The sequence below is a fragment of the Danio rerio genome, chromosome 11 (assembly GCF_049306965.1).
Source record: "Danio rerio strain Tuebingen ecotype United States chromosome 11, GRCz12tu, whole genome shotgun sequence".
Taxonomy (NCBI): Eukaryota; Metazoa; Chordata; class Actinopteri; order Cypriniformes; family Danionidae; genus Danio; species Danio rerio.
Window position 1 is genome coordinate 2383850 of NC_133186.1, and position 26291 is coordinate 2410140.

Genomic DNA, 26291 nt, shown 5'->3' on the forward strand with positions numbered 1-26291 from the left:
TTTTGTGCTACGTTGGGGAAAATGGTTACTATCTCAAACCATCTTTACTATCTTAAAATGGTAATATGTTTTGAGACAATAAGGTTATCTAAGGTTAAGGTAATCTACTAAATATCTAAGTAACTTCATTTAGTTGACATTAAATGGTCCATGGTTATGTCTTTTAGACAGATGAAAATTACACAGTAATATTGTCCTGATATAAGTCCCCATAAGGTTACATTATAGTTGCCATTAGCTAATGCATTAAAGGGTTATTTCACCCAAAATTAAAAATTCTGTTAATAATTAGCCTCATATAATTTCAATTCACCGAAACCTTCATTCATCTTTAACATCTTAACAGGACTTCAATATTACATTTGGTTTAAATATATATATATATAGAGTATAGTATTAATATGTAGTTCAAGTTCAGGTTACTCAAAACATTTGTGTAACTGTATTGTTCCAAAATATCTGTGTATTTCTTTTTAAATAGTAAAACTTAAGTCCCAAAAAATAGCACTAATTTATGTCTCCCTATAATAATATTGTGTATAAACTGTACACTGTAAAACCCAAAATGTTAACTCAAACCGTTTAAGGAAACTGATTGCAACAAACCATTTGAGTTAAAAAAAAGAACTAAACTAAACTATATGAGTACTGTGAACTTACTCCACTGAAGTTGAAGTAATGAGGTATTTAATTAAATCATTACCTTTAACACTGAGTTTAAAACTCTTTTCAAATAAGTAGACTTAACTTGCAGTCAATTTTGAGTTAACTACACTCACTTCATTTGATAGTTTACTGTTGGATTTTACAGTGTATATATATTATATATTACATTGCATCAAGTAAAGTTAACTATTATGTAACTTAATTGGGTCTTTTAATATTAGGGAACATCAATGCTCCCTAATGAGTATTTAAAATGGCAGATTCACTAATCAGTGCCCTGACTACCAGACTAGGGAGCAGAATGAGACACGCCCCCAGAACTTGAGGACTCTTAGGCGTGGGCTCCACAGATGTTGCGGTTGTGTTTTTATTGAATGTCTGTAATTAATCTCTCCATGAAATAATCTCTGTCTTTCTTTCTCAGCCTGTTGACAGTTTGCCTCTGTCGGTGCGTTCGGGGAACCTGAGTGTGCTGAGGAAACGCTGGGAACAGGAGAAACCCCCAGCTCACCTGAGCGTGGCACCTGGAAGTCTGAGGGCTCCGTCTGTGTCCAGTAAACCCAATGGTCCTACACAACCACCTGCTTTATCAGCCAAACCCAGCGTTCCTCCACAACCAACATCCAGCAAACCCAGCAGTCTTTCAAAACCTTCCACTTCATCCAGCAGTCCTCCAGAAACATTAACATCATCCATTAAACCCAACAGTCCTCCACAACCTCTCAGTTTATCCAGCAAGCCCATTGATTCTTCAAAACCTCCTACTTCATCTATCAAACCCATTGATTCTCCAGAACTTTCTACTTCGTCCAAGAAACCCATTGATTCTCCAGAACATCCTACTTCATCCAAGAAACCCATTGATTCTCCAGAACTTTCTACTTCATCCAAGAAACCCATTGATTCTCCAGAACTAACTTCATCGAAGCAACCCGTTGATTCTCCAAAACCTCCAACTTCATCCAGAAGTCCTCCAGAAACATTAACTTCATCCAGCAAACCCTTTGATTCTTCAAAACCTCCTACTTCATCCACAAAACCCATTGATTCTCCAGAACTTCCTACTTTATCCAAGAAACCCATTGATTCTCCAAAACCTCCTACTTCATCCAGCACTCCTCCAGAAATATTAACTTCATCCAGCAAACCCATTGAATCTCCTGAACTTACTTTATCCAAGAAACCCATTGATTCTCCAAAACCTCCTACTTCATCCAGCACTCCTCCAGAAATATTAACTTCATCCAGCAAACCCATTGAATCTCCTGAACTTACTTTATCCAAGAAACCCATTGATTCTCCAAAACCTCCAACTTCACCCAGAAGTCCTCCAGAAACATTAACTTCATCCAGCAAACCCATTGATTCTCCAAAACCTCCTACTTCATCCACCAAACCCATCGATTCTCCAGAACTTCCTACTTTATCCAAGAAACCCCTTGATTCTCCAAAACCTCCTGTTTCATCCACCAAACCCAGCAGTCTTTCAGAGCCTCCCTTTTCATCCAGCAATCCTCCAGAACCTTCATCTTCATCCACCAAACCCAAGAATCCTCCACAAGCACCGTCTCCCTCCAAACCCATGCCACAGGCCAGCGTGAGCGCGGAGGCGACGGCTCACGAGAGACCAGAAAACACAAGGGTACAAATGGAGACTAAACACAAGAGGCAGGTAGAAGAGAGGAAAGACATGGAGAGTTCATCAGAGCCGATGTCTCCTCTGGAGAAACCAGCCGTGCCGCTCAACAACCTCAAGATGATGTTTGAAAAGGGCAACAGCAAGGTGAGAAACGCAAAGTGGTGCAAATAGATTTGCTATATAAAAACATGGTGAAAGCATGAAAATAAGGGTTGCGCTAGTCTGAAAATAGCAACGAATCGCAGCATACATGTCTTGTGCTTTATTGCGGCGGGTGTACAACAGGGTCCTAGAAGGGGTTGAGAAGCTCAAAACGTTCTCTATTTACATGTTTAGTGTTCTTAATTTGTGATCAAATCGACAAAAACACAAACACGGCCCATGTTTCATGGTGTTTTTAATATATCAGTGATTCTAATATGATTGTTATGAACGGACGCAGTGGGTAGCACGTTCGCCCCTCAGCAAGAAGGTTGTTAATTCGACCCTCGGCTGGGTCAGTTCTCATTTTTTTGTGGAGTTTGCATGTTCTCCTCGTGTTGGCGTGGGTTTCTTCCGAATGCTCCGGTTTCCCTCACAGTCTAAACACATCACCTAAGGGTGAATTGAATACACTTAATTGGCTGTAGTCTATAAGTGTGTGTGTGAATTGTGAGAGTGTATGGGTGTTTGCCAGTACTGGGTTTGCGGCTGGAAGGGCATCCACTGTGTAAAGCATATGCTGGAATAGTTGGCAGTTCAATCTGTTGTGGCAACCCTTGATAATTAAGTCGAAGGAAAATCTATGAATGAATGAATATTACATAATGTATGTTTTGCTAATAATATCACGTGATCATATCGTCATATTTTCATGGGGTTTTAGAAACCTACTTTCTACATTATAAAGAACTTTTTTTGATAGTGAGGTTGTTGCTAACTATGAACAGAACATTAGTAGAAAGGCAGGCTTTTGCTGCATGATTATATGTGTGAATGTATTGAATTTGCTGAGGTAGCTGCTGCAGTCTACACAGCTCCAGCGCTGATTAAATATTTAAGACATCCAGGATGATATGCTCACTGGTTTATGCATATCTGACCAGCTATTTCACATCCAGTTTCATTCTTTAGCTCCTGTGTAAATCCCCAGACTTACCTTCAAAAGTACTAAAACTTCCAGCTGATAAGATCACCAGAAAAGCAAGTGCATAACTCAAATAACTCTTAATTAATCTGCACTGAATCGAATGTCTTTTCTGTATTCATGAAAACACATAGATGCATGATTGCTAGGATGCACTAATAGAGTCCCTTGGAGTTCTCAAAGTAAAAATGTATTTTCTACATAAGGAAACCGTTTAATATACATTTAAATACTGCATACCTTTAAATAACTCTGTAAAAAAATAGTGAGAGAACGGGAAATGTGGGACTGATTTCAGTTGCAGCTTTAGTGTCTGTTTATAGTTCAGGGGTGGAAAACTTTACATTCTAGAGAGCATTTAATCAGACAGAAAAGCTGATGGAAAGTGCAGAGTAATGTCCATATTGGCGCAAGTGAGAGACTTTTTGAATACTTATGCTTTTAAATAGACTGTTCTCTCTTGAATCAGTTCTGAGTGTAGTGTTTAAAAGCAGACCGCGCTCTTGGCTATAGTTTTTAAACAGCACCATCTGCTGTTAAACATTAGCCTAGAGCACTGTCTGCTGTTAATAACTAGTCTAGAGCGCCATCTGTTGTTAAAAACTAGCATAGAGCACCGTCTGTTGTTAAAAACTAGCCTAGAGCGCTGTGTGCTGTTAAAAACTAGCCTAGAGCATCATCTGCTGTTAAACACTAGCCTAGAGCGCTGTGTGCTGTTACACACTAGCATAGAATGCCATTTCCTGTTAAAAACTAGCCTAAAGCACTGTCTGCTGTTTAAAAGCTAGTCTAGAGCACCATCTGCTGGTAAACACTAGCCTAGAGCACCATCTGCTGGTAAACACTAGCATAGAGCGCCGTCTGTTGTTAAAAACTAGCCTAGAGCACTGTATGCTGTTAAACACTAGCATAGAGCGCCATCTGCTGTTAAACACAAGCCTAGAGCGCCATCTGCTGTTAACACCAGCCTAGAGCGCTATCTGCTGTTAAACATTACCCTAGAGCACCATCTGCTGGTAAACAATAGCCTAGAGCACCGTTTGTTGTTAAACATTAACCTAGAGCACCATCTGCTGTTAACACCAGCCTAGAGCATCATCTGCTGTTATACACTAGCCTAGAGCGCTGTGTGCTGTTACACACTAGCATAGAGTGCCATTTCCTGTTAAAAACTAGCCTAAAGCACCAACTAAAAACTAGCCTAGAGCACTGTCTGCTGTTTAAAAGCTAGTCTAAAGCGCCATCTGCTGGTAAACACTCGCCTAGAGCACCATCTGCTGGTAAACACCAGCCTAGAGCGCTGTCTGCTGTTAAAAAACTAGCCTAGAGCACTGTATGCTGTTAAACACTAGCATAGAGCGCCATCTGCTGTTAAACACAAGCCTAGAGCGCCATCTGCTGTTAACACCAGCCTAGAGCACTGTATGCTGTTAAACACTAGCCTAGAGCACAATCTGCTGTTAAACACCAGCCTAGAGCACCATCTGCTGGTAAACACTAGCCTAGAGCGCCGTTTGCTGTTAAACACTAGCCTAGAGTGCCATCTGCTGGTAAACACTAGCCTAGAGCACTGTCTGCTGTTAAAAACTAGCCTAGAGCGTTGTTTGCTGTTAAAACTAGCCTAGAGCAGCATCTGCTGATAAACACTAACCTAGAGCACCGTCTGCTGTTAAAAACCAGCCTAGAGTGTTGTCTGCCTAAAGTGGTGCATTTTGATTTTCTCAGAATGAATGCAGAATCGATTTCTTTAACAATTTTTAGCCACTGCTCTACTTTGAATTATTTAGTCATTGTTTAGAGCAGGGGTGGCCAACCCTGTTCCTGGAGATCGACCTTCCTGTAGATTTCAGTTGCAACCCATATCAAACCCACCTGAACCAATTAATTAGGACCTGAACACCACGTGATAATTACAGGCAGGTGTGTTTAATATGGGTTGCAACTGAAATCTGCAGGAATGTGGCTCTCCAGGAACAGGGTTGGCCACCCCTGGTTTAGAGGATACTACAGTATAAATAATCATAATGCTTACCTTATAAAAGCCTAAATTAAAAACCTTCAGTATTGATTTCCCAGTGATTTTAAATCAGATTAAATCAGAAGTAGGTTTGTGGTTCTGGCAAATATTCCAGTTTAGAGGTCATCATATCATCAACTGTTTTGCGTTTAACAGATAAGATATGTGTCTGCTGGATAAATCACTTTCAGTGCTTCACCTCATCTGACTGTCTTCCCCTCCCCCGGTGTCATAAGCAGAGGCTCAACATTTGCTCACATTCCTTTATGATCCCTTAAACTCTTCAGGAATGTCTCAATCCATCTTAATGTTGGGATGACAGCCTGCATCCCGAAACACTCACTCAGTCTAACACTGCCTTCACAAAAATCTGCAGTTACAGTTGTAGCAATTAGAAGTTTGCTTTAAAATCATCTTTTAACTGATTGATTAATTTTAATTAATTCATTCATTTATTTATTCATTTATTTATTTATTTTATATTTATTTTATTATTATTTTATATAGTTATTCTCTTATTTATTTTTTAGTTTTATTTTATTTATATTATTTTTTATTTTATCTTTTATTTTTGTTATTATTTATCTTATTGTTATTATTTTATTTATTAGATGCTTATATTTAATTATTTCATTTATCATGAATAAATAATAATATTTATTTTAATGAATTATTAATTAAAATAATTTTAATTTATTTTAGGCACTTGATCCCTCAAATGGTTATTTTAAGAGTCTATATTTATTTATTTATTTATTTATTATTGTATTTATTATTATTATTATTAATATTTTATTAATTATCTTATTTGTTTATTTATTTTATTTATTTATTTATTATTTTTATTTATTACTAATATTATAATTGCCATTTTTATTATGTTTGTTATTATTATTATTATTATTTTATTTATTGTCTTATTTGTTTATTTTATTTATTTATTATTTTTATTTATTAGTATTATCATAACTACTACTATTTTTATTATTTTATTTTTTATTTATTTGTATTTATTATTTTATTTATATTTAATTTAATAAAAAATTAAATTAAATATAAAAATAAAAAACATTATTATTATTAAATTTATTATTTATTTTATTTTTGTTTATTACTAATATTATTTTTATTATTTTATTTATTTATTTATTAACTAATTTATTTGTATTTATTATTTTATTTATTTATTTTGTATCTATTTATTTTATTAATATTATTTATTTAAAATTTTTTATCATTATTATTATTTATTTATTTTATTGCATGTTTATATTTTATAAACTTTTTTATTATTATTTATTTAATTTAATTTTTATTTATTTATTTTATTTTTAGGTACTTTTTCTTTTAAATGCTGATCATAACAGTCTAAAGGTTTTTTTGAGCAGGTTTTATTATTTTATAAATAAAAATAACTGTGCAGATCTTCACAAAAAAGACAAATAAATAAATAAAAATAATAGCTTTGCTGAATGCCTTTATAAAAATTTTCCCAGGGCACTTATTATGCAAAATTAGCTTTTTCCACCCACTTCTTTCTTTATTATTTCCATTAATCATTAAAAACAGGAAACAGACAGACATGGTATTAATGTTATCTAAGTTATGGTTATTAGATAGCAAATTTTTTTACATCATCTATGGCCAAAAAATACGAAATAACTAAGTTCCAGATTGCCCCGTGTGACATCACAAGCTCCACCCACAACTGATGACCTTCATTAGCATAAACCGCATTCAAAATTGCATTCTATTCAAAGTAATGTTATTCAGTCAGCAGTGGTGAGTGATTTTCTAATGTAGTTCACAGGTCTAGCTCTCAGTCCAGACAGCAGTAGATGCTGTAAATTACACCGCCGTCATTTTTTATTACACAGATGTACTATAAATATGTGATTTCTTTCACAGCTGCTTACATTAGCACACACAGCGGACTGTGTTCATGTGACCTTTGCATGCTTTTGTTATAACCTTGTATGTTTATCAATGCATGCAAAAAAAAAAGTGCTTAAATGTCATTGGCTTTTCTCTGTGTACGCTTCAGATGTGTATGCAGTTAGAAATCTAAATATTGTGAGTTTAATCTGATGTGGCTTAGTATCAGTATTGTTAGTTTTAGGATATCTATAAGCTAGTGTGCTCCAGAACAGTGACAAAATTCACATTTAGAAGATATAAACCTGCTATAAACATGTAAAGCTTGTAGTTTGTCACGACAACGGTTTTATTCACATCACCTTATACTTCAGTTTCTCATCAAATCTTCTGACCAATCAAAAACTCTCAAATATGTGTCATGCCCCGCCCCCTTCAAGACACTTTTCTTTTGTTTTTTATTTGATGCGATTGAGCCTAACCACTCTCACTGGCAGAGCTTTGATAAAACTAAATGCTATTGGCTGTTTTTAAAAAAGGGGAGCCTTACTGTCACGGTTGAGATTATGTCAAACATCAAATCAAAATGCATGTTTCAAAGCACATCACACAACCTTTAAAACACATAATAAACATTTATGATGATGAAGAACCACAAGCAGCATCTCATTTGCATGTAAAGAGACTCACAAAAACAGCTTTTTTTAAGCTTTATCCTTAAACTATAACAGCTGATGGAGTATACACTAACCTGTGCATTATTCAAACACAAGATGCACCAAACAGCCAAAAAAACAAAGCTGACAGAAACGAAAACAGCTGATGGCGTATACACTAACCTGCGCATTATTCAGACACAAGATGGAGACAAACAGTCAACAACGGAAAGCTGATAGAACCGAAAACAGCTGATGCCACAAGATGGCGCCAAACGATAATCGATATTTTTTAAAAAAACTAATTTTTAAAATATCTATGCCGCAAGCTGTAAAGGCTCCGCCCTCTTCTGAAAAGGGAGTGGAGAGCAGCAGCTCATTTGCGACAATACAAAGCTGACAGAAACGAAAACAGCTGATGGAGTATACACTAACCTGCACATTATTCAGACACAAGATGGTGCCAAACAGTCAAAAACACAAAGCTGACAGAAACAAAAACAGCTGATGGAGTATACACTAACCTGCGCATTATTCAGAAACTAGATGGTGCCAAACAGTCAAAAACACAAAGCTGACAGAAACGAAAACAGCTGATGGAGTATACACTAACCTGCGCATTAATCAGACACAAGAGTGCGCCAAAAAATATTCGATTATAAAAAAAACTAATTCTCTGTGAATATCTGAGATGCAGGCTGTAAAGGCTCCACCCTCTTTTGGAAAGGGGGTGGAGAGCAGCAGCTCATTTGCATTTAAAGATACACACAAAAACAGCATTGTTTTTCTTTACACTCAAAAACTGGCAGCTACAGCAGGATGTAAAAAAGAGTTTTCTGTGCTGTATGTTTCATTCAGTGCCTGTTTGTAACTTAATCACTTCATTTAAATGCCACCAAATGTCCAAACCACATTTCCCTGTCAGAAGTTAAATTCCAAGGATAGCTGACATTATTAAATAGTGTTAAACACAACCTAAACCTGCAGTACCAGTACAATAAAACGGGGAAAAACATCTACCTTTCTGTTCTTTAGAAGGCATGTGATAAACTCTATCATCAACTGAGTCTCCTGTGGTTATATTGTCAACTAGTTCTGACAAACCAACAATGTTTTCATTTCTATGCATGAGGCTTTTTTCCTTCCTTGTTTGCTGATAAAACACTACAGATAAGAATGTTTAAAGTAGGATCTTCAAAAATAGAAACCGATAACGAAAAAGCTTCTTCATTCTGACTCCTGTTGTTATCTTGTTTATAGTAAAAGATCACTGTAAAAAAGTTCCACACAATACTTTCATGTTGCCCAACACAAATGTAATAAGCTAACTTAATTGTTTTCACAATTTTAAGTGGATTGAACATAAAACATTTAAGTTGTCCCTTACAAAACTTGGGATTGTGTTGATTCAGCTCATTTTATAAGTAGTTTGAACAAAACAGCAAAAATAATGGAAAATCAAACATAAATTGTTCAGGGGTAACTTAATTAATGTGTCAGTGCTCTTGAGGCATCCATCATAATAAACAGCAAAAGTAAGTGAAAGGCACTCGAAAAATGTGGGGAAAATATTATAAAAAGCAAAAATAATTGGTTATATGATGACTAAACAGATAGGGAGCCAGAAGTACTAAGATGTCAGAATTATTTTTTGCAGTTTTATTATGAAAAATGACAAATTCAACAGGAAAATGTGTAAAATAAATGTGTAAAATATTAGAATAAAATAACAGAATAAACAGAAAGGTATCTTAAAAAATAGGTGTATGCATAGGCTTTGCAATGTTTATTTTATACTATTTTGTACATGTGATTTTTGACTTTTTAAAAATATTTTTAAAAAAAAAGGAAAAAGCAGCACTCTTAAGAAAACACACATTTCTTTGGAAGATATTTGAGAAGTGGCTACCTAAGAATTGTTCAAGAACTCCAAAATGTTGAACATTCCTCCAGCATTCCTAGACCTATCACAGACAACATCTTAAGACGGAAATGCCATGCTTTCATGTTATCTGATCGTGTGGTGGATCTTACTGGAGAGTCCCTCAGAAACCAGATAAAAAAACACCTATTAATAAAAAATAAATAAAAAAACATAAAAATTATAGACATTTTAAAAAGTTAAGCATTGATTATCCATTGTAGTGAATTCTCATTCAAGCTCATTCAAATCCATTGTTTTGGGAAAAAAATAATAATAATAAAATGTAAGATAATGTGAATAAAGTTGTAATGTTTTTCCAAACAACTGATCAACTTTATCCCTCTTATTACATGGCTACTTGCCACGAAACATAAAAATTAGACATGAAACATTGTTCTATGATGTAATAATTTATTAATTCTTTAATTAAACTCAAAACTGACAGAAACTAAAAACAGCTGATGGAGTATACACTAACCTGCGCATTATTTAGACACAAGATGGCGCCAAACAGTCAAAATCACAAAGCTGACAGAAACTAAAACAGCTGATGGAGTATACACTAACCTGTGCATTATTCAGACACAAGATGGCGCCAAACAGTCAAAATCACAAAGCTAAATGAATAGAGCATACACTAACCTACTGTACATATTCATTCACAATAAGGCATTAAAAAAAGCAGAAACAGTGACAGGCAAGATACGTTGAACGTATTCATTGACAGTCAAGATGATTCTCAGCTCCCGGATGAGCCTGCGTTATTTAGCTGTTGTTATCTGGGAATAACATACCATATAATGTTGCGAATCAAGCACTCCAGACATCTGTGTAATAATATGTGACAGCAACTGGCTAGATGTACATTATCCTTTACATGAAAACGGGTAAATATGCTAAATAACATCACTACTAATCAAAGAAAGTCATGATTATAAATATTCTGCATGTCTCAGGGTTGGTTTTGTTTTTGAAAATGTTCTCGGAAGATTCAGATCGAGCTGTTTTTGGTGTTAGTTAATGTGCTGAAGGTTGTTCTTTAGCTCTAGGTGGAGTCTGTGCCTTTAGGCTGTGAGTCACGATCTGTAAAACCCCTAAAGCAAAGGCTGAGATTCAGACACAAGCCTGCCTATTGTTCGGTCACAGTGAGCCGTTTGTTTCTGACGATTCCTGCCTCCCAAAACAGACAAAAGAAAGAGACACGTCCCTGTCCTGAGACACAGAGAGGAGCGTTTGTGCTCTTTTCAGAACAACCTACGTTATTATGAACAACATATGTGACTTTCTGGCTGTTAATAATAATAATCTTTAGTTAGTAAGGAAGTTAAAACACAGGGATGCATGTTAATGTGTAAACATGAAGCTAGTCATACAATTGCATACCAGTGCAGGCCCAGTAACCAGTACTGGGTGTGATTAGTAATGTTATTAGATTAACTTATGATCAGAAAGACATTAGTAAATGATTACTTTTTATTTTCAGGTAATTTAATTACAGCTACTTATAATGTACTTGTTAAAATACTGTATATAAATTCAACAGTTCTGGATCAATCACACAGTAATTCATTGATCAAGTAGATTGAACATGCTTGACTAACAATGAACTCATTCATTCATTTGCCTTCGGCTTAGTCTTGTTTCAGAGGTCGCCACAGCGGAATGAACCGCCAACTATTCCAGCATATGTTTTACTCAGCGTACGCCCTTCCAGCTGCAACCCGGTACTGGAAAACACCCATTCAAACTCATATTCACACACACATTCATACACTACGGGCAATTTAGTTTGTTCAATTCACCTATAGCACATGTGTTTGAACTGTGCCAGAAACTGGAGCACCCGGAGGAAACCCACGCCAACATGAGGAGAACATGCAAACTCCACACACACACAGCGGACAGAAACGAAAACAGCTGATGGAGTATACACTAACATGTGCATTGTTCTGACACTAGATGGCGCCAAACAGTCAGAAACGCAAAGCTGACAGAAAGCAAACTGGCTGAAGGGAGCATACACTAACCTGGTGTACATATTCATTCACAAAGTGTCAAACAATCAAAAGCAATGAAGGACAAGTAGATGCATATGAATATGGATGTGTGTATATGAATTCCAACATATTCACTGACCAAAATTTGGTACATCTCTAACATTAATACACTTCTAGATTCCCATTGTTGCACATTTCTGTTGTGGGATTGGCTCTTAGATTAATATGGAGTCAAAAAGTCCAGAACTTATTGTTTTTGACAAAAATTTTATTGCGATTCAATATAATATTGTTTATCGGCCCAGCCCTAGGCCATAGTGCTAACCACTGAGCCACTGTGCCGTCGAAACAACGAACTTATTTGTGAATTTCTGTGAATATTTAGTATGCACAACAAAATAGTGTCACTGCTTTGAAATGTTTAGCGTTGTGACACATATAATGTTTATTAGTTCTAAAGCGTTATATTTTATAGTGGAGCTAAAACGTCCTGTGTGGCCGTCGTTGAGTTTAATTTCTATTGTCAATGTGGCATTGTGCAGTGCATTCATGTGTTAAATTAAGTCGTTTAATAACTTATTGAGTAACTGAGTTACTTTTCAGACACAGTAATTAAAAATGTAATTTAAATATAATTTGAATGATGTAATCAGGGGCAACATGGTGACTCAGTCGTTAGCACTGTTGCCTCACAGCAAGAAGGTCCCTGATTCGAGTCCCGGCTGGGTCAGTTGACATTTCTTTGTGGAGTTTGCATGTTCTCCCCGTGTTGGCATGGGTTTCCTCCGGGTGCTCCGGTTTCCCCCACAGTTCAAACACATGCGCTATAGGTGAATTGGATGAACTAAATTGTCCGTAGTGTATGAGTGTGTGTGTGTGAGTATGAGTATGAGTGTGTGTGTGTGTGTGTGTGTGTGTGTGTGTGTGTGTGTGTGTGTGTGTGTGTGTGTGTGTGTGTATGAGTGTATGAGTGTATGAGTGTATGAGTGTATGAGTGTGTGTGTGTGTGTGTGAGAGAGAATAAGTGTGTATGGGTGTTTCCCAGTACTGGGTTGCAGCTGTAGACATTCCAAAAAAAACATTGCTTAAGGGGTCTAATAATATTGACCTTAAAATGGTTTAAAACTAATTAAAAACTGCTTTTATTCTGGCCAAAATAAAGTAAATAAGACTTTCTCCAGAAGAAAAAATATTGTAGGAAATACTGTGAAAAGTTCCTGATTCTGTTCAACATCATTTGTGAGATATTTTAAAATAATTTAAATTCACATTTCAACTGTGTATTGCAGAAAAACTAAATTTTGAAATGTCTGTTTTTTCCCAATATCGCATTATCTTGCTCACCTTGAGAGCACAGTCTTTCCCCGTTCTCCATCCGCAGGCTTCATGTGAGTTTTGCTTGCAGTGTTGATGATTTCATGTGACTGGTATGGCCTCCTTAAAGCCCAGCAGGTCCCTGGAGGACTATAAAAGCTTTCTCACACTGCACACCGATCGGCTTTCTCTCTCGCTGATGTGACCTGGTTTATTCAAACACTCTATGTTCATGTTGTAGATGGAGACACTGCTTAAATCCACATTTTGGGCTTATTGGTAAAAGTGTTTTATGATGGTCAGGGCGCTTGAGCTCAGAGAGGACTTTAAAAGCTTATTTTGGTTTTTAAAGTTTTGTGAGGGCGGCTCAGTGGTTAGCACTGTCGCCTCACAGCAAGAAGTTCGCTAGTTTGAGTCCTGGCTGAGCCAGTTGTTGTTTCTGTGTGGAGTTTGCATGTTCTCCTCGTGTTGGCGTGGGTTTCCTCCAGGTGCTCCGGTTTCCCCCACTGTCCAAACACATGCGCTATAGGAGAATTGAATAAACTAAATTGGCCGTAGTGTATGTGTCTGAATGAGTGTGTATGGTTATTTCCCAGTACTGGATTGCGGCTGGAAGGGCATCCGCTGTGTAAAACATATGCTGAATAAGTTGTCAGTTTATTCCACTGTGGCGACCCCTGATGAATAAAGGGACTAAGTCGAAAGAAAATGAATGAATGTTCCTCTTGAGTTGGTCTCTGTAAAGCCATCTTGTTGCAATTATGATGGCTTTACAGAGACAAACATTATGATCAAACATGGCATATACTTTTTAATTTAAGTTGTTCTGTATAGGAAAAAGAGAATTGTAATATAAAACTATCTTCAAAAGACTAATCTAAATAAGGATAAACGGTCATGGAGGCATCTATTGAAAGTGTGTATTTACATCTGAAATATGTATTTAATAGAATGTTTGCTCCAAAATGTCTGTTTGACGTAACCCTGCAGGCACAGGATGTCAGCATGACGTCATATTGACATTGTACCCCAACCTACCCCAACATCGTGGGGATGTTGGTTTTTGTTTGGAAATGGAAATCCGGTTGACGTCAGAACCCAACGTCAGGCCGATGTGAATGTCCAACCGAAAATCAACCGAAAATCAACCAAATATCAACGTCTAATCATGTTATACCTTGACGTTGTCTGGACGTTTCCACTAAGACATCTATGAGACTTTAGATTTTGGTCACTTTCCAACACAACCTAAAATCAACTAAATATCAATGTAATTTTAAGTCATTATTATATGTTAAAAAAACGTGCTTAGACACTGGCTAGACATTGAATTTTGGTCACCTGACGTCATGACCTGAATCTAACCAAATATTAACATCTTATGATGTTGTGTGCGTGCTGGGAAGTTTTCGGATGTTAAATAGTTGTTAAGGAAATGTCTTTAAGATGTTTTAAAATTTAGAAAACCTTAAGTTTAGATTGTACTAAAGCAGACCTTTTATAGATGTTAATCAGACCTTTGAACACAGCAGATTGTTTTCAGACCAAGCGAACTTTAAGATACATCTTGCAGATGTACATGTGCTTTGTGGGTGAAATCACTGTGGAATAAATAAATCATTCACCATTTTTCTCGGTAATCATATATCTGAAGATGCTGTTGACTTGAAATTTTCCCCAGATGTTGGTAACATCCAAAGAAATCCATATATGCAAAGAAAACAAATTGAATTAGTTTACAAATGAAGTTATGCGTAATACAATGAAATGAAACAGGGAAAATGTATTGAACACATGAAGAAAGGAAGGTGTAGTACAGCAGTGAAAGACCAGACAGCAGCTGAAATCTCTCAGTGGTTCTTCAGCAAGCCTCTGCCCAAGTGTAAATGAACATCAGCTGCTTCAGTCCAACATCTACATTAGCAGGAGGATGAAGATGAAACCAGGGTGGACATTTCAGCAAGACAATGATCCAAAACACAGCCAAGAGACTCTCAGATGCTTTTGGAGAATTGGCCCAGCCAATCCCCTGAGCTGAATCCAATAGAGAATACAGAATAAAGCTCAGATTTGATAGACGAGACCCACAGAAGCATCAAGATTTTGATGCTCTGTTGAAGCCTGTGAGAAACTCACACCTGAGCAATGCATGCATACAAGAGGCATCTTTTTTAGCTGCCAGCACCAAAAAAAAAGCATTTTATATAAAGTGTTGAACACATTTCAGTAGTTCAGGAGTTTCTCCTTGTTATTACATTGTTCATTGTTATTACACACAACTCATTTTTCAGATTTGTTTGTTTTGTTTTATCTGTTTGTATTGTTTGGGTTTTTACCAAAATCTGCTTTAATTCCATGTCAACAGCTCCTATTGAAATATTATTCACAGGGAAAAACATGACGTGTTCAATACTTATGTTCCCCGCTGTATATTTTCAGTATGTCACTTGTTAACAGTTTTTTTCTGATTTTTTTTAGGTGCACACAGATGCTAACGGCAGCTCAGAGGATGCGGACACACTGAAGGCCAGCAAAGGTGAATACACCCAAATCACTCACACACACACACACACACACACACACACACACACACACACACACACACACACACTCAAACAAAACAAAAGTCATTTCATCACACTCTTATCAATGCAATATTTTCTGTTTGAGAAAGGGAAAATATTATCCTTTGTGACAGGCACATCCCCTTTGAAACGCACCGGCTCCATTAAAGATAGATTGACCAGATATCAGCTAGCAGTCTGCAAGCAGGCCTCAGTCTCCCGCTCGGTGAGTATGTTTACTGTATGCACAGATGCAAAGAAACAGCTGAATCATGCAAAAGTTACATGCTGTATGAAGAGTGAATAGTAAATACTTCAGTGTTTTTGAAGCTTATTATTGTAAGATACGTGAATTAATCTGTCCTGGTCATACCGTAACACAACAACTATATCAATATAAATAAGTGACCCAATACTGCAGTTTTCTACAACTAGCACATATTGCTTACAGTTAAAACTAAAGTATATTACAGGATTTATTATCAGTTCACATTGGTTAATTCTACAGTGTGCTACAGAATGTAATACACTGGTCACACTTTACAATAAGTTTGCATTAGTTAATGTGTTTACTAACATGAGCTATTTATGAACAACACATGTGCAGCATTTATTAATGATAGTTCAACATTTACTAATGCATTATTGACTTGCAAATTCCTGCTTGTTAACATTAGTTAATGCACCATGAGCTAAAATGATCTAAACAAGTTTATTAATTTTAACAAGACTAAATGGCATAATCTGACATTGCGACTTTCGAAACCAACAATAAAAATCATGTGATCTGATTGGGGCTCTAGTAAATTCATTATCTAACATTACCCAATCTTATTGTGGAGGTACCGATGCACTAGACTGTAGTATGGGTCAAAATCACTGTGGTGTTTTTCATGTGGGACAGTAGGACGTAAAAGAAAGTGTATTCTGATCTTTCAGTAGTATACATTTGCATGTTTTGAGGGGTGTTTACTCTGCTTAATCATCGATATTAATAATAATGATCATTATAATTGTCTGTTGGACTCAGGCCAGCCAATCGGAAGCAGATGACAGTGTTTTCTGCGCTGATAGCAAGGAGATGGCGCCATCTGCTGGTCATGGACGCATATTGGTAGGATTTAGTTCTCTAAATATCTTTACTGAAAAAAACATTATTCATTGAATTTACAAATTTGTTTTGAGTTAAGTGTTTGCTACCCTGCTGAAAAATCCAGCTTTAACCAGTCTAGGCTGGTTGGCTGGTTTTAGCTGGTTGACCAGCCTGGTTTTAGAGGGGTTTTGGGAAGTTCCAGGCTGGTTTCCAGCCATTTCCAGCCTGGTCTTAGCTGGTCAGGCTGGAAAATGACCAGCTAAATCCAGCTAAAACCAGCTTGACCAGCCTGGTTTAAGCTAGAAATAGCTGGTTTTGGCTGGACTCCCAGCCTGGCTAGGCTGGTCAACCTGGTGTTAGCTGGTCATCTCCGAGCCTGACCACCTAAGCCCAGGCTGGAAATGGCTGGAAACCAGCCTGGAAATGGCCAAAACCCCTCTAAAACCAGCCTGGACGACCAGCTAAAACCAGCCAACCAGCCTAGGCTGGTTTAGGCTGGATTTTTCTGTAGGGAAACAATTGATATGAGCTGAATTTAAACAAACAAATTAAGTTTCACTAATGAATTTTACTAAAATGTATTCGTTTGTGTACATTTAGCCCATAACAATTGTTTGCAACCACTTACCTAAAAACAAATTTGTAAATCCAATCAATCATTTTTTTAAGTGTGAAGACTGACACACATACATGTTTTGGTGGTTTATGAGGACCTTACTCCATAGGTGCATTTTATGCTCTAAAAAAACCCTTATTATAAGGCCTTAGCCTTACTTTTTCCCTAAACCCAATCCAAAAACTAAATATCAAAAAACCTGATGTAATAAGTCTGTTTGTAAGAGCGTTGAATTACGAGGACACTTGTGTCTCCACGTTGAAGGAAAGTCTTAACCCAGGTGGAGAGGTTGAACTGAACAAGTATGCTACCGTATTTCTCAATTCTTGTTTCTTCTCTATTTTTCTGACTAAAAACAGAGCAAAGTCCCTAGAACCAACATCGCAAAGATCAATGGTGAGTTCATTAATTCTATATGAATCTGAAACCATAAGCTGATTTAATAAATAGTCATTATTGTGAGGTCAAATCATTAGAAAGCTATTATTAATGTAATTAAGCACTTCATAAATTAAGTGATGTAAATTGTGGATGAGAGTACTGTTGAAACTATCATAGAGACATTAAATATTCAGTACATCCACTGGTACAGAATATACAGTCATGTGTGTTTGTGTTTTCTTTAGGAGAGCATGTAAACGCATCAAGTCCCGGCACTGAAACTCTTTTATCAGAGAATAAAGAGTTTCATAAGTTCACCAAGGTCTGTGCTCTTAATTCTGCTTACAATACTAATGATCTAATATGTTCTGTTCATGTGAAGATTTAAAAGCGCCACTAGAGGGAGTGTATTTGCAACAAACAAAGTTGTATTTTGATGACTAAGTGTGGAATCATGGGAGATGTAGTCCTCATAATCTCACAAGGCTGCTTCAGATATCATGTTGATGTTTTTTTTTTTGTGATTTGAAAGAAATACTAAGTATAGCTTTAAAATTGTACATACATTTTTTAAAATCAAAATACTGTAAACATTTGAGGATTTTAAATGTTGATGATCCTTGAAATGCTTCGTCACTGTCTTATGAAATTGTGTATTGTCATTTATTTTTAGCCACTAAAAATTTTATCGTCAAATTCAATGGCAAAAATAATATTGCAATATTGTTACCAAACTTAAAGCCGCTGTTCAGATACTGAATTTCAGATATTTGTGTAGGTTTTTGTCCTCAAACTGTCCTCAAAGTTTCTCATCCAAAGCCCTCTGTTGTGTTTTGATGTGATGGTTGACTGTTGTAGCTGTGAAATGACTCAAATCATTCAGCGTAGTGGTAAAGAGCTGTAATGTGCTCAAACCTGCCGGAACTACTTTAGTTGTGCATTTATCGAGACAGTCTTCCCTGCAGCCCGCAGCTTGATGACGTATTTGACCAGGTCTGCTGCGTAGTTGATGATCCCCTACACCTCCCCCACCCTAAACCCAACTGTCACAGTAGCATGGGCGTTACCTCAGTGGGTGGCACAAGGCCCACTATGTAGTTTGCCGATCGCCTACACCTTCCCCTACCCTAAATCCAACTGTCACAGTAGCATGGGCGTTTCCTTAGTCGGCAGTAGAAGTTGACTATCGCTTACACATCCCCCTACCCTAAACCCAACCATCACAGTAGCATGGGTGCTACCTTAGTGAGCGGTACAAGGTCCACTACGTAGTTGACAATCTCCTACACCTCCCCCTACCCTAAAACTAACCGTCACAGTAGCATGGGCATTACTTTAGAGGGCCGTACAAGGACGATTGCCTACTCCTTACTACACGTTACTTCAATGCATTGTCTAAGGTCTGCTATGTAGTTGACAATCCTCTACGTCATCAAGCAGCGGGCTGCAGCGAGGACATCTTGCATTTATCTGAAAATAACTGCATGCCGTAGAATCCTTATCAGCCAATTCCATTCAACAGACCCATAGTACGAGTAATGATGCTACATTTAATGTTTCAATAAATTCAAATGGTTTGTTTCAGCATAAATCAAAACCTGCCGGAACTACTTTAGCTGTATGTTTATCTGAAAATAACAGCACACCTTAGAATGCTCATCAGCCAATCAGAATCAAGCATTTAACAGCCCTGTGGTATAAATTTAAAAACATTTTTCTCATAGTCCGCTCACTGCCAATATGGATTTTTAATCGGATGTTGTTAACACTGAGGAATTGCACTGAAGAAGAGATGTCTATAACTGTTGTGTTTTTCTTTACAGCCATTTCAAGTGGCCGTCCCGGACAGATGTGTGTCCTGCCAACAGACTGTTTACCAGCTGGAGAGACTAGTTGCCAATCAGCAGATTTATCACAAAAAGTGCTTCCGCTGTGCCGTCTGTAGCACCAAACTCAGGTTATTCATTCATTCATTCATTCATTGTCATTGTTTAATAAGAGATAAAGTACATGCAGTAGGTTGATTTTACAGAATAAATCCTGACAAGTTTATCGGCTGCCCGACACAAAGCGGAGCACTGTTGTATAAGACCGAAGGGCTTTTATTCTGCAAAAACAATCATCCTGGATGTACTTTATTCCTACTTATTACACGGCTACTTCCCACAAAACATAAACATTAAACACTAAACGTTGTTCTGAGCCATAATAGTTTATTAAGTCTTTAATAAAAGGCAAAGCTGACAGAAACGAAAACAGCTGATGGAGTATACACTAACCTGCGCATTATTCAGACACCAGATGGCGCCAAACAATTAAAAACACAAAGCTGACAGAAACAGCTGATGGAGTATACACTAACCTGCGCATTATTCAGACACTAGATGGCGCCATACCGTCAAAAACACAAAGCTGACAGGAATTAAAACAGCTGATGGAGTATACACTAACCTGCGCATTATTCAGACACTAGATGGCGCCATACCGTCAAAAACACAAAGCTGACAGGAATTAAAACAGCTGATGGAGTATACACTAACCTATGCATTATTCAGACACCAGATGGCGCCAAACAATTAAAAACACAAAGCTGACAGAAACAGCTGATGGAGTATACACTAACCTGTGCAGTATTCAGACACTAGATGGCGCCATACCGTCAAAAACACAAAGCTGACAGGAATTAAAACAGCTGATGGAGTATACACTAACCTGCACATTATTCAGATACCAGATGGTGTCAAACAATCAAAAACACAAAGCTGACAGAAGCGAAAACAGCTGATGGAGTATACACTAACCCTGCGCATTATTCAGACTCAAGATGGCGCCATACCGTCAAAAACACAAAGCGGACAGAAAAAATAACTTTCTTTTAAAAAAGTAATTGGGTACTAGTTACTTCTCACGAATAGTAATGGAGTTACATAATTATCAAAGTAATTGATCACCAGGGAAAGTAAAAAAAAAATCTAATGTCAAATGGCTATAAAAATAAATATGAAGCGTTGTACACTAATCTACACAATTTGAATGTTGTTGTGGGACAGTGTAAGAGATGGCGGCAGCATTTCCTTAACTACATATATATTGATATTATTGTGTTTAATTCTGTCTGAGTGAGAAGTGTTTGAAACATGAAGTTTTGCTTTTTTCCTGTGCATATGTTGCACAATACATAAACATTCTTGCCGTTCACCTCCCTGAGGCAAAAGTAGTGCTTATATTTCCAGTCTGAAAGCGCTACCTTTGAACTTGCTGTATTTGCCATCGTTCTGACTCTTGGTCGTTGGTGTGTACGACTGACCGCGCCTGTACTTGTGTGTGAACACCCACACTACTCTGCCTCTGACTAGCAAACAGTGGAAATGTACTCTATCTAAGCCAATCATCACGTTCTCAGTTACACCACATTCCCATCCTTGCCTGTATGTGCTTTATCCCTAGCATAACATAAATTGGAATGTCACAACTGACCAATCAGAATCAAGTATTCCGATTGGCCGTGTAATAATAAACTGTAACACTCAAGTCCTCAATTGTATGTATGAATAATGTGCTTACTTTCATTTCAGTTTGGCAGCGTTTGCTTCCCTGCATGGCAGCATCTACTGTAAGCCTCACTTCAACCAGCTCTTCAAGTCTAAAGGCAACTACGACGAAGGCTTTGGCCACAAACAACACAAGGAAATGTGGTCTCCACGAACAAGCCAGGAGGAACCGGAGGAAAACTCCAACTCTGTGTCAGTGAAGCCTGTAGAAAAAGCCGAGGAGTCGCACAGAGGGGCCAAATTCACAGAGGCGACCCCAATTATAGAGTCCAGAAGTCAAACAGAAAGACCTCAAAGCACGTCTGTGGAAACCAGGAAACTGAGAGTCGCATGGCCTCCCCCTGCAGACAGTGATGGAGGAGCCAAAGTCTCCAGTCCAGCTGAAGTCAGCAAGGGTCCGTCCAGGTTTTTCAGAGCAAAGTGGCCCCCGGAGGATGAGTCTCCATCTTCTCAGCAGAGCACGGAAAGAGCGGAGCTGAAAACCCTACGGAGAAGCACATCTCTCAGAGAGCGCAGTCGGCCATTTTCCCTAGCGCCAAGCTTGAGCTCCAACCCTTCAAAACAAGACGCACAATCCGCACCAAAGGCGGTCCGACGAGGCTCGCTGGAGGACCTGCGCTCTAGGTCAACGGCTAAAACTGAGGACAAAATCCCTGACGCGAAGACGAAGGAGGACGACAGCCAATCCAAGATCGAGAAGAAGGAAAAGATGCCAACTTCAATTCTCAAACACACGAACATAGAGGGAGAACAACAGACAGAAAATGAGGCTGGGAGACAGGTTAACAGGAAGGAGGCGGAGCCACAACCAACAAATAAGCAGTCTCAGATACAATTAAATCAAAAGGAGGAGGAGTTAGTGACCAAAAAGGAGGCGGAGCTACAAACACCAAATAAAGAGTCTCGGCTACAGTTAAACAGAAATGAGGCGGAGCTACAGCTACCAAATAAGGAGCCTCAGACACAAGTGACCAAAAAGGAGGCGGAGCTACCACCAGCAAATAAGCAGTCTCAGTTACAATTCAACAGAAGGGAGGAGGAGCTTGTGAACAAAAAGGAGGTGGAGGTTCAAACACCAAATAAGGAGTCTCGGATACAATTAAACAGAAAGGAGGAGGAGCTACAACTAGCTAAGCAGGAAATTAAAGTACAACAAACAAAAAAGGAGCCTGAGATAGAAGAACACGGAGCTGCTGAGGATAAGGGAAGACTGCAAAGGAAACCTGAGCTCCAGTTTTCTGCGTCTGTGGAGGAAAAAGCCCTCAGGACGTCCCAGGATGTGGGGTTTTGGGAGGGTGAGGAGGCTGAGGAGTCACTGACCGTGGAGGAAATGATCAAGAGGAATCGCTACTATGAAGATGAAGATGACGATGAAGAAGAAGTGGCAATAGTTTGATAGTTCCTCTTTGTTGCTCCAGTTTTTATTTACTCTGATTTTAATTGCAACCCAACATAATAATAAAAACATGTGCTTTATTATAATACTTTATATATATTTGGACTTTTTCTTATAAGAGCTCGGAATTATTACTTTTATCATTATCACTGTACGTTGTCGTTGCTCTGTTTTCTTTTGATTGCTGTATGAAATATGACTTGTTTACAAAAATGTTTTTAAAAATCAACATTATTATTTCTTAATCTAACGATTCATTGTAATGATCTTAATTAACTAATCTGCTTTCATTATTCTCAGCTCTTGACAGTCAATCATTAAGGATGAAACAGCCAAATACGCTTTTGGTTCTTCTTCGAGACCGTGTTTTAAAACCTTTTCTACTGTGATCAGATATTTCAGAAGGACGCAATAAACAATATTTGATCGAACATGAAGTGTCTAATTTCAGTTTTGTTTGTAAATGTGACCGTTAAAGTCATTAAGTGTTACATGGCTAATTATAAACAGTGCAACTGAATGAATATGTGATGCATAAATACAGCTGAAGTCAGAATTATTCGCCCCCGTTTATTTTTTTCCCCAATTTCTGTTTAGTGGAGAGCAGAATTTTTCTACACATTTCTAATCATAATAGTTTTAATAACTCATTTCTAATAACTGATTTATTTAATCTTTGCCATGATGACAAATAATATTTAACTAGATGTTTTTCAAGACACTTCTATTCAGCTTAAAGTGACATTTAAAAGCTTAACTAGGTTAATTAGGTTAACTAGGCAGGTTAGGGTAATTAGGCAAGTTATTGTATAACGATGGTTTGTTCTGGAGACTATCGAAAAATATTGCTTAAAGGGGCTTATAATATTGACCTTAAAATGGTGTTTAAAAAATTAATAACTGCTTTTATTTTAGCCAAAATAAAACAAATCAGGCTTTCTCCAGAAGAAAAAATATTATCAGACACACTGTGAAAATTTTCTTGCCCTGTTAAACATCATTTGGGAAATATTTAAAGACAACAATAATCAAAGGGGGGCTAATAATTCTGACTTCAACTGTATATGAACAAGACGAAATGATCAGCCTCCTTTAAAATTAGTAATATTTTTCAAACATTTCCCAGAACTGCCTTTTGTCACCGATTCTGTTCATAATTTTTTATGGACAGAATTTTAAAGTGCAGCTTTGGGCTGGAATGGTCCAGTTCAGCTGCAGAATTTCATCTCTGTTTTTCACAGATGATGTTTTTCTGTTGGCTTCATCGAACATGGACCTTCAGCATGCGGTGTGATGCGGCTGGGATGAGAATCAGCACCTCCAAGTCCGAGGCTATGGTGCTCTGCTGGAAAAAGGTGGTTTGCCATCTCCAGATTGACGGAAAGCCCTTACCCCAGGTGGAGGAGTTCAAGTATCTTGGGGTTCACCAGTGAGGGAAGGATGGAGCGTGAGATTGACAGGCGGATCGATGTATCGGTCTGTTGTGGTAAAGAAGGAGCTGAGCCGAAAGGAAAAGCTCTCGATTTACCAGTCAATCTACGTTCCTGCTCTCACCTATGGTCATGACAGAAAGGATAAGATCCTGGATACAAGCAGCCGAAATGAGTTCCCTTCGCAGGGTGGCAGGGCGCACCCTTACAGATAGGGTGAGGAGCTCTGTCACCCGGGAGAACCTCAGCGTAGAGCCGCTGCTCCTCCACATCGAGAGAAGTCAGCTGAGGTGGCTTGGACAGCTGTTTCGGATGCCTCCTGGACGCTTGCCTAGGGAGGTGTTCCAGGCATGTCCCTCCGGGAGGAGACCTCGGGGAAGACCATCCTATTACTTATACCTCATTTTAACTTGTTCTTCATTTGTCTCAACTGCTTAGTCTATGATGTAAGAAAATAAATGTCTGTATTATTAACCATCATTAGATCATAATAATAGAATTATTATTGAGCAATGTGCCATTAATAATTGCATTATAAACGCAATTGCAAATTGCGTCCTTTAAACCCCATATTGATTGTATAATTAAAAAGTCATATCGGTGCTTAGGTTCTCTCTATCGTTCTATTAATTGTTTTTCATTTAATGAATGATTGACATTTGATCTCTCAATTAATCTTTCCTATCATTGATTATGCTGTTATTATCTATAACAATCCCTCTGATATTAATTTAAAACCTTTAAATACTGTCTTCAATTCTCTGTGTCGATTTGTTTTAAGATGTCCTTACACTGAAAATCGTAATAAGTTGACCGAACTAAATTAATTGAGTAAACTCGTTGAGTGATGAAGTCTCCCAAAACTTGCATATTTAAGTTTATTTAACTTGCCGGTTTTGTAGACTATACTTAAATTGTTCAGTTTACCAACTAAGTACTAAGTTAAATAAACTTAAATATGCAAGTTTTGGGAGATTCCATTATTCAATTAAATTGAGGCAAGGAGTTTACTTAATTTAGTTCAGTCAACTTATTAGGGATTTTAGTGTAGAACCAATCATTGTATATTATACAAAACACTTGGTTTGCTTCTACCGAAGTTTCCATGACAGTATCATTGATATTTGTTGCTTTTTAAATGTGTAAAAAAAAGGCTTTCAGGGCGTGTCAGGACGCATTTTTGCTAATTTAAGGACGGGAAAATCCGCTTTGCGCCGCGGCGCATGGTCTAAAAGGGTAGAGTTTATTTTCTTAATGAGTTATAGGTGTGTTTTGAGAATAAAGAGTCTCATCTCCCATTCCCTTTAAGAGTCAGCTGCGTCGCGCCATAAGCCCATTGTTATTAACATGACGTAAAGTAAGTTAACTTTCAATTTTGCTCTCGTGGATAGGGAAACCTTACGCACAGACATCAATTAGCCTATGAATAATTAATTTCGTTTGTTAAGCGCAAAGATTTGTTTCAAAACTATTTCTAAATTCAGTTCTAATTTCCAGCAAACGAATAAATGAACAATAATAACAAAGTGTGGTCAAAATACTAAGTTATTTCCAAATACACCTGCCATGCCCCATATGGTCTAAAACCTGACAGGTGGACAAATCTAAGCTTGTTTTTAATAAAACAAATATAAATATGGATATAATAAATAACGCTGCTAATAATAATAATAACATTATACAAAAGCAAATTGAATGAACTGAAAAAGCCTCCCGAGATGAAGAAAGTATGACGGCAGTGGTTTTAAAATTCATGTAGGCTTGAAATTAATATGTTTTGTAATATTTTAATCATTTATATTTATATCCTATATATATCCTTATTATATATATCCCTAATATATTATATCTTTTTCATATGTAAAGATATTTGCGTATGCATCTTGTGTGTAGTGTGTAAGCCAGGCGCACTTTGCGCCAGACATTAGACCGACTTTGTTCTGGTCTAAAGATCAGACTATTTACAGTTTCTCAAAATAGCAACGCGCCAAAACACGCCTGCTTTTTTAGACCAGAACGCCTATGGGCGCACATTTGAGCGCAAAT

The 26291-nt window shown here is 37.4% G+C and overlaps 1 protein-coding gene across 4 annotated transcripts in view; it reads left to right on the top strand.

Annotated features, from left to right (window-relative positions):
• lima1b (LIM domain and actin binding 1b) overlaps window positions 1-23246 on the top strand; it is a 40733-nt gene extending 17487 nt beyond the window's left edge. For all 4 annotated transcript variants that reach the window (XM_021479690.3, XM_073916188.1, XM_068224254.2 and 1 more), the window contains 8 exons: window positions 1091-2449; window positions 15693-15750; window positions 15913-16004; window positions 16809-16892; window positions 17847-17883; window positions 18114-18190; window positions 19692-19825; window positions 21444-23246. In XM_021479690.3, coding sequence (XP_021335365.2) covers window positions 1091-2449; window positions 15693-15750; window positions 15913-16004; window positions 16809-16892; window positions 17847-17883; window positions 18114-18190; window positions 19692-19825; window positions 21444-22815 — 3213 coding nt within the window. In that variant the 3' untranslated portion in view covers window positions 22816-23246. The remainder of the gene's footprint in view (window positions 1-1090; window positions 2450-15692; window positions 15751-15912; window positions 16005-16808; window positions 16893-17846; window positions 17884-18113; window positions 18191-19691; window positions 19826-21443) is intronic.
• Window positions 23247-26291: the final 3045 nt, after the last annotated feature.